The 9,194-nt window shown below is 36.1% G+C and overlaps 2 protein-coding genes across 3 annotated transcripts; both read left to right on the top strand.

Annotated features, from left to right (window-relative positions):
* The first annotated feature begins 336 nt into the window (after positions 1-336).
* Positions 337-8,459, top strand: LOC143587077 (uncharacterized). 2 transcript variants are annotated; one of them, XM_077068473.1, is made up of 8 exons: positions 337-1,860; positions 4,296-4,428; positions 5,295-5,350; positions 6,280-6,552; positions 6,946-7,179; positions 7,790-7,912; positions 7,994-8,125; positions 8,254-8,459. In XM_077068473.1, the coding sequence occupies exons 1-8, from the start codon at positions 367-369 to the stop codon at positions 8,272-8,274; spliced, it is 2,466 nt and encodes an 821-aa protein (XP_076924588.1). In that variant the 5' UTR covers positions 337-366; the 3' UTR covers positions 8,275-8,459. The 2 variants fall into 2 exon arrangements, with proteins under 2 accessions (XP_076924588.1, XP_076924589.1); XM_077068474.1 differs by lacking the exons at positions 7,790-7,912; positions 7,994-8,125; positions 8,254-8,459 and having other exon boundaries at positions 6,280-6,578; positions 6,946-7,112.
* On the top strand, positions 2,165-3,492 carry LOC143587079 (arginine--tRNA ligase, chloroplastic/mitochondrial-like). The gene is given in 7 exon segments (XM_077068475.1): positions 2,165-2,269; positions 2,327-2,450; positions 2,567-2,636; positions 2,756-2,825; positions 2,896-3,114; positions 3,196-3,294; positions 3,382-3,492. Coding segments are annotated over 7 exon segments (798 nt in total).
* Positions 8,460-9,194: the final 735 nt, after the last annotated feature.

Here is a 9,194-nt window from a genome sequence, read left to right as displayed (position 1 = left end):
AGAATGTCAATTATAAATGTTAAGGGTAAATGAAAGTTCAGGGGGGGGTGTGGTTAGCAAGGGAGAGGGGTACGTTTAGCCTGACCCTTCATGTGTAATTATGCATTCATTTTATATATTTAAACATTCATTTCATGTATTTTTAAGCAAAGTTTTAGCCCAAGTTTGATACTGGTTATTAACCGAAATTAATCGAACCGATAACCGATCGGTTAGGTTGGGTTAATGCTAATAACCGAATCGTATCGAACACACCCCTACTTTATACTTTATAGTGTAATTATATAGACGAGGAGGTAACTAAAAAGTAAATTAAGGATCAAAGACGTCACCTTGTTGAAGAATCAAACTCTCGGGCCTGCAGCCATGGAACCACCGGAGTGCCCGGTATGTCTCCAGCCCTTCGACGGCGAAGTCACCATCCCACGCGTCCTCGCCTGCGGCCACTCCGCCTGCGACTCCTGCCTCACCCACCTCCCTAAACCACCCTTCACCCGTACCATACGCTGTCCAGCCTGTACCCAACTCGTCACTTACCCAGAACACCCTTCAGCTCTCCCCAAAAACATTGATCTTCTTCGCATCTCATCTTCCTTAAACCCTAAACCCAAACCCAGTTCCATTTCACCCACTTTACCATTGTTAGACTTCATACCCAATCTTTGGTCTCATGAGTTTTTTAATAATTGGAAGGATTGGATTACTCCCCATGACACAATTTCAACTGACGAGAGTACACCTGTTATTGGGTCGTCTTTGGTTTATGGAAAAGGTGTGAATTTGAAGGTGCCCGCCAGGTGTTCGATGAAATGCCGTATGAATGTGAGTCTTTTGAAAGTGGGATCCTTTACAGGTAATGATGAGAATGGGTTTAGGTATAGTTACCTGGCGAAAGCTATGTGGGTTTTGTTTAAATTGGGTGATGGGGCGTTAGCGGAACTTGAATTGGTGTTAAGGTCGGGTTTGATGGATCGTCGGGTTTGTGGTGTTTGTGGGCTGTGGTATAATGAAGAGGATGGTAGTTTGTATCTTGTGTGTGAAAGGAAACGGACTAGTTTGTTGAATGTGGTTGGTTTGTATACGGAAGTGGATCTGTCTAGTTTTGCTATGATGGGGATGGAGTTGTGTGAAACGGTTAGTCGGTTGCATGATGTGGAGTTGGTTACTGGATGTGTTTCGTTGTCGTGCTTTGGTGTTGATCATTTTGGGCACGTGTTTTTGGACGTAAATGAGGTATTGATGATTGGAGAAAGAGTTCGAGAGATGATCAGAGAGTCTGTATCATTTGCACAAAATAATAGTGATGGTAAAACAATAGCGAGCAATGTTATTTCAGAGATCCATGTGTTTCCTAGCCCCGAGTTGTTAATACAGTTTGTACAAAAAGAGGGTGTTGTTGACTTGGAGTTTCAAAGGTCTACGTTTTCAGTTGGTTACAGTTCAGATTTATGGTCGTTAGCTTGCGTTTTACTTTGCTTTCTAGTGGGAAAGCCTTTTGTTGAGGAGACACATGACTTTTTGTGTAGTTATTTACTTAAATTGGTTAATGTAAGGGCTTGTGATTGTGAAGGGTTACATGTGGCTTGGTTGGAGAAAGTTTCTAGCTTGTTAGATAAAAGGTTGGATTCAAAATATGTATCAATGAAGGAGTTGTTGTGCAAATGTTTGAGTCTTGATCCGGGGACTAGACCGATTGTGAATGACATGTGGAAATGTATGAGGGAGTTGATAATTAGTCCAAACTGTGATGTAACTGGAAGTATAGAAAGAGAAACTATAAGTGGAAGCGCATGTCATTGTTTGCTTCTAGGAGACTTGTTGTGGTCATCAAGTAAAACTAATAAGGTTGAGGATAAGGGGGTGTTTGTTTTTTCTTCAAACATCTTCAAGGGAGCTTATGTCTGCAGGCGCGCAGACGTCACCCTTGAAGACTGTTTGTTTTTTTTTTTTAAACAGATCTGAACACATCTTATTTCCTCTTAAAAAATAAGACACAGATCTCTTTCTTATAACATCTTCACAAAACCCTACTCACTCTTCTCCTCCGACCAGGTACGCACACAACATCAGGCGCTCCTCCTCCGATCATTTTTCCGGTGACCAGGTACCTCCCTCTTCTCCTCCGACCAGGTACCTCCCTCTTCTCCTCCGACCAGCCCCTCCCATGGTGTTGATTGAAAAACAAAACCCTAAACTAGGGGGGGTCGGGTTTAGGTATAATATTAGAATTGATCTCGAAAGATCGTTATTACGTTTTATGCCAGCTGCAGTTCACTCAATTAACCCTTCTATACACCATCGTTTCAAGTAATTAATAGTGTTTCAGGATATAAGAACCCTAAAATCTGGTGACCTCCCTCTTCTCCTCCGACCAGCCCCTCCCATACTGAAGTCGTTAAGCTGGTTGGATGAAGCTAAAACTCGTTGTAAAGCAGCTCTTGTGGAACGAGGTATAACCTCTTATTACTTTATTAATTATTATTATTATTATTATTATTATTATTATTATTATTATTATTATTATTATCATTCAAGTGAAGTCAATCAATAATTATGAGTTTATTAGGTAAGGCGGCCGAACGGACTGCTGAGGAGCTTGAGCAGACTGCTGAAGCGGTTGGATACGGTGCTGTTAAGTAAGTTTATCATGCTTTTATTATTATTTTTACCATGGTTATTGTGCTCATGCTATTAGCACCAACACATTTATTACTGCAACAAGTTATATTGTTTTGACTATTTGTGTTCTTAACAGGTATGCAGACCTGAAGAATAACAGATCGACCAGTTACACGTTCAATTTTGATCAGATGCTTAATGACAAGGTGCTTTTATTAATTTGAAACCGTGACACCGTTATTGTTTCTTACCTGCACATATTTTTTTGATACATAGGGTAATACTGCAGTATATCTGCTGTATGCACACGCTCGAATATGTTCGATTATCAGAAAATCCGGTAAAGACATAGAGGAGTTGAAAAGGGAAGAGTTATTTATTTATTTAATTTTGAGTTGAAATAAAATATCGACATGTTTGTGACAGGAGGGGCAAATATTATTACATACAGACGATGAACGCAAGCTGGGATTACATTTGCTCCGGTTTGCTGAGGTAAGAAATGAACCAAAATCAAGCATTTTTGTCTATAATTTGAAGTACCGGTCAAACATCTTATTTTAATTTGTTTTAAAGGCGGTCGAAGATGCTTGCACAAATTTGTTACCAAACGTCTTGTGTGAATATCTATATGATTTATCCGAGAAGTTTACAAGTTTCTACTCAGAGTGCAAGGTATACTTTCCGAGAAATTGTTTATTTTATAGAATCTTGTTTATTTATTATATAAGGGAGTTGTCGTTACTTTTGGATATCGGGCAGGTTGTCGGGTCTGCTGAGGAGACGAGCCGATTATTATTGTGTGAGGCAACTGCAGTGGTGATGAGGAAATGCTTTCATCTTTTGGGCATTACCCCTGTCTACAAAATCTAATACACATTTGAAGTTGTGTGAATAATGTTTTGAATAGTAACTTTAATGCTTGATATATATTATAATTCTAGTTTGATCAGCAGTCTCCAGTTAAATATGTGCTCGTGGCTTAAGTCACGAGAAGCGTATGAGGCGAACACCTCAGTCTGTCTAAGGTCTGATCTGAACCGTCTAAAGACAGGCTTAGTTTAGTCCGATACTTGCTTTTAACCAACCTTTGTTGACCACTGACCAGCCCCATGACTTCTTTTGGCATGATCGCTAGACGCTAGTCCTACTTCTTCACCAAAAAAGACAAAAATATAACCAGTGACAAGATCCATTACAAACACATTCTCTCTTTATTGTTAAGACTGATTTACTAGAATGAATCAAGGGGCTCGCAACTCACTGGAAACCGATTAATTCTTCGTTGCTTGAAAAGTGATTCTTGAGCTAGACCACCTATTTTTCCAACTACTTGTTTCGTGGGTTTCTCGTGAAAGTTACGAGTTTGAGTATCGCTGCTCCTCTATATCGGTCTAGTTATATAGAGGAGCAGCGATACTCGAATTCGTGAGGTCAGTTTTAACTTTTAAGAGATGTGGTTTTCGATAATCATCACCGCAAATGTTTTTTTCTTTCTGGATACATATAATAATAATAGTTATTTAGCTTGCAGACAGTATCAGCTTATAAAAACAAACAGTCTTATATTTTCAGCTTGCAGATCTTCAGACCACATCTTCAGTTGCAGACATGAAAACAGATGAAATCAGCTTGCAGACAGTTTATGTCTGCAAAAACAAACAGCACCTAAGAAGGGGATGTCGAATGATTTGAAAGATGAAGTTTTGGTGGTTAAAGGTGATGTCATTGAAGGTGTTTGTAAGAATTCTCTAACGTGTACGGATTTGAAAGGTCATCTTGACTGCATCTCTGGGTTAGCTATTGGAGGTATGACTTTAATCTTTTACATTTTCTCTTTAATTATCTATCGAAATAATACTCTTATAGAATTATTAATAATAATATCCCAACAAAAAATGCTTCTTTTTTTAACTTCTAAGGGGGTGTTTGGGATTTCTTATTTTCATCAACTTATAACTTATAAACTTTTTGAAAAGTTAATAAGGTGTTTAAGGTGTTTGGCAAACCATAAGACCTTATGGGTTTTAACTTATGGGCAAGGCAAAATAAAGGGGTTTTGAAAAGTTAGGAATCTCTAACTTATTAACTTAATGTGTTTGATTTACCTATTACACCCTTCTAATCCTCTAAACCCATTACACTTCTTTTAAAAAAGAATGCCCTTTTTAGTCATTTTGATTTTCTCCAACACATAAGCTAATTTAAACATTTTTTTTTAAATTTCTTTTAAAATATTCATAAGTTAATAAGGTATTTTAACAAAAAGCCTTTTTCACTTAAATAAGGAATCCCAAGCACACCCTAAGTAGTATTGGTATCTTGTTTCTTTTTCTTTACTATTTATTATAGTTTTTTTGCTGACCATTGATTGAATTTAATCACTTTAATTTTAGGTTTGAGCAAATAGATGCCCAACAACATTTGTTTAGAAATTTATTGTGCAAATCATGATTGTTTTGAATTATGCTACTTTAGCATTGCACTTGCAAATCTTCATATAATTGTGATCAAAACACACACCATCATCTGTTTCTACATGAAGTAGCTATTTAGTTTGTTTCTTTTCGGTTTTTCACTAGTGATTTTGAATATATTCCTAATTTATTAAATGAGATGTATTCTTTGTAGATGTTGTGAAACTAAGAGGCAGAACATTTGTTTAAATTTTGTAGGGGGTTTCCTTTTCAGCTCTTCATTTGATAAAACAATCAACGTATGGTCACTCGAGGTAGGCATCTTAATACAACATTCCTAGTGATTACCATACATATACAAATTGAGAGAATAACTTCAAACATTGTATTGATAATTGTTAGAATATATACATTAGGGTTAGTTGTCATCAGGGTTACGTCTGTTAGCTTAGTCCATGAGTGGACCCAACCTGACCTCTGTTATAGTTATTAGTATACCCAAATGAACCCATAAGCAATTTAAGTTTGCCCATTAATTACTATCTTGTTGGTTTACTCAATGCTACCAGATTCAGCAACTTAAGATTTTAAATAACAAATGATGAACAGTACTAGACTCCCATAAAACATTTTGCTCATTTAGGTTTCGATTAGTGCCATAGATACCTAACATGCTTTATATAGGTAAAAATGATGCGTCCTTACTACTAAACGGATATCCAGGATTGTAACATTCTTATACCTAGTTGTATGTTAAATGTGTACTTCTGAAAGTTGATACCACACTGTAAAACCACATGGCACATGTTGATTTGTATTATGTGGCATCAATATGAAAAACGTTGCATACTGTGATCCTGTTGATTTTTGTTAATGAGTTTAATATCAAATGTGTTATTGTATTTATTTTATAAAATACTATATCAAGTTTATTTTTATTTGACTTATGTTGTCTTCTTCTCTGCTTCAAGTCTTTATTTTTATTATTTTAAGTTATGTTTTGTTTTCTTTTACAGAAGTATCACAGTATATCTTTTTGTTATGTGTTTTCCTTTTGTGTTATATTTTTTTTATATAACTTTAATTAAAGGTTTATGCTTGATACATAGTTAACGGTAATTACATCAGTTTTCAACGTATAAAGGTATGACCGTGTGAATAACATACTTATAATGACAAAACAGGAACAAAAATATTAAAGGTAGAAAAGACGCTTGTTTAATATTCATGATGGATGATACAGGGCTTAAACCATGTACATACATTGAAGGGTCATGAGCATAAGGTGATGGCTTTAGTATTTGTAGAGAGGGAAGTGCCATTATGCATAAGTGGTGATAACGGAGGCGACATATTCATCTGGGCCATTGGGGACGAGAAACTAAAACCAATCAAAAGATTGAGCGAGGAAAAGGACTGGCGTTACAGCGGTATTCATGCTGTAGCAGCTGTTTCTGGATCTGACTTCTTTTACACAGGCAGTGGAGATAAGTTAGTCAAAGCTTGGTCAATGCATGTAAGTAAACATAACCCTTTCTTAAGGTAATGACTTATGATATAATGATAATTGTTAAAAGAGTTAACTACATAAGTGGTCCCTCTGGCTTGGCAAAAGTAACATGTTTGGGGCCTAACTTAAAAAAGTAACGTGTTTAGTAGCTATGGTTTTCAGTTTGTAATGTACTTGAGACTATTTATGTAATTAACTAAATGGGTAAATCATCATTTTAAAAATTTAACATAATTCTTAACAAAAGTTTGTGTTCGACCCCAAGTATGTTACAAATTGGAAACCCTAGATACATGTTACTTTTTTCAAAGTTAGACCCCAAACCTGTTAGTTTGCCAACCACGGGAACCGTTTATGTAATTAACTCTAATTGTTATAAATGTTTTGTGTTTGTTTCAGGATTATAGCGTGTCATGTACTATGAATGGTCATAAATCAGTGGTGTGCACTTTAGCAGTTTGTAACGGGGTTCTTTATAGTGGAAGCTGGGACGGAAGCGTCCGTTTATGGTGTCTTAGTGATCACAGTTCGTTAGCGGTGTTAGGTGAAGACACTTCCACCTGTGGCTCAGTTTTATCTCTTGCTGCTCATGCACACACTCTTGTTGCAGCTCATGAAAACGGACGCATAAAGGTACAAACCAACATAATACTATTAAATTTATATGCTAGTTTTCATAATTATTAACTAGTATTTGTGCCCGCGTGTTTGCATATTTCGCGAGCCATATACGCTAAATATGTATACAACATAATATTCATGTTGAAAAGTTGCTAATTAGAATCGCAGAAAGGGTAAACGACGTCATTGTACCAAAAAAAAAAGTAAACTGTGACGCAATTTTGATGACGTGCACGCTTGTGTTTTGATCACTTGTAAATCACCGGCAGCAACTCGGCTTTGAACAAAATTTATATCGATACATAGATGAAAATAAGCATGCCCCAACAACATGCTTGGAACTTTATAAAACATCGTATCTTAAAAATTTTTAAAAGAGAAAAACAAACAAAAATAAATAAAAAGTGTTAGTTGTCACTTGTCACGTGGCATAAGGTGATTGGTTAAAGAAAACGAAAGTCAAACTTATGGTCTAAATGGTATGTTTAGAGGGGGCCTTTTGTAACTTGGAAAAACCTATGCTTAAAACACTTGTACCAATTGACTTGTAGGGAGTGAATAGTGTTTTTCACTCACAATCAAAGTTTGCCGCTTTCATATATATGTAAATTTGCATTGTCAGATATGGAACAAAGATGTTCCCTTGAAGTCTCCCATATCTGCACACTCGAGCTCCATTTTCTCAATTTATATGGAAGGGGAATGGTTGTTTAGCGGTGGTTGGGACAAGACGGTTGTTGTGCAGGTATCAGCATGTAACATTATGAAATATGAACATAAAACATTTGCGTTTCTTATATCCGTACTAACTATGGGTTTGTTGCAGAAATTGTCATGTGGTGATGAGTCTCAAGTAGATGTGACAAAAATCGGAACTATTGGTGGTGATTCGGTTGTAACTGCTTTGCATTATTGGCAGGGGAGGCTTTTCGTTGGGCATGCGGATAGAACAATCAAGGTATGAACTATGAAACATCATTATTCTGTTTTTAGTAAATGTATAATGTTTAACAAATTATAAAATAAAAATGTGCAATAGAGATGATGAAACATCAATCATCTGTTATGTTTGATGACATGTTGCAGGTATACAGTTATGGAGGATGACTCAATCTTTTTTTGGAGATGATGGTTGTATAGTATTTTAACTGAGAACCTTGCTCGGCGGTGCTTTTGGATCTCTATAGTGGCCAGCGCACAATATTTGTTACAGGACATACTGTTGTCATGTGTAAGTATTCATATCCGGGTACTAGTATACATACACTTGAACTTAAAACTACAAAATTCGTTACTTTTTAACTTAAGTTTTGTGAATATATAGGCCCCTAAAATGTTATAAAAATATAACCATTAGTATGAAGCCTTTTCTTAACATACTGATGTTGTTGGTCAAGAGTATGGTAATGCTTATGAAGAATGTTATGGTAATATGCGTGTACTCAAGAACAAATAGAGAATTTTACAGTTTCAGTTTGATTTTGATGATATTGATTTTAGTTATTATGGGTGCATGTAATTTACCAAGAGTTCATAATACACGTACTAGCCTTCAAGGGATGGCGCAATGACAAGCACTTGATTTCTCTCGATCTTTGCTTCTATTGATTCATATTGTAGCTTCTCAAAGGCTGTTTCTGTAGAACAAACTACTATTCACCTAATCTCGTTATCAAGGTATTAATTGGGTAGAAAAATACAATGTGTATCAATAACAATTAAGAATAACTAGTTTTTATGGCTTGCGTTTTGCGGCGGGACCGGTAAATGAAAACAAAATAGATTGTAAAAATGTTGAACCATGCACACGGGGTGTGGTATTTTAAATTGCAAAAATTAGACGGAAACATAAAACACCGAAAATAATAACTAAGTCGACTTACGACCCGCAGTTGTGACAGGGCCAATACGCACGTGGAAAAACATTTATATGTAACCAAAAGACAAACGGACATTTGTGTGGAAAGTATGCAATGTTATTGAAAAATATTAAAAGTGACTCGTATTAAAATTGAGAAAACCATAAA

Source organism: Bidens hawaiensis, unplaced genomic scaffold (assembly GCF_021521415.1).
Source record: "Bidens hawaiensis isolate Kalapana, Puna unplaced genomic scaffold, B.hawaiensis_p1.1 tig00035120_1, whole genome shotgun sequence".
Taxonomy (NCBI): Eukaryota; Viridiplantae; Streptophyta; class Magnoliopsida; order Asterales; family Asteraceae; genus Bidens; species Bidens hawaiensis.
This window is presented reverse-complemented; position numbering and strand designations above follow the sequence as displayed.

What these genes read in the sequence shown, in the direction of transcription:
- LOC143587077 (XM_077068473.1), top strand. Translation starts at nt 367, where the DNA reads ATGGAACCACCGGAGTGCCCGGTATGTCTCCAGCCCTTCGACGGCGAA. An exon ending in TCAAAGCTTGGTCAATGCAT is followed by an intron (nt 6,553 to 6,945) that starts GTAAGTAAACAT and finishes TGTTTGTTTCAG; the next exon opens with GATTATAGCGTGTCATGTAC. An exon ending in ATGCGGATAGAACAATCAAG is followed by an intron (nt 8,126 to 8,253) that starts GTATGAACTATG and finishes GACATGTTGCAG; the next exon opens with GTATACAGTTATGGAGGATG.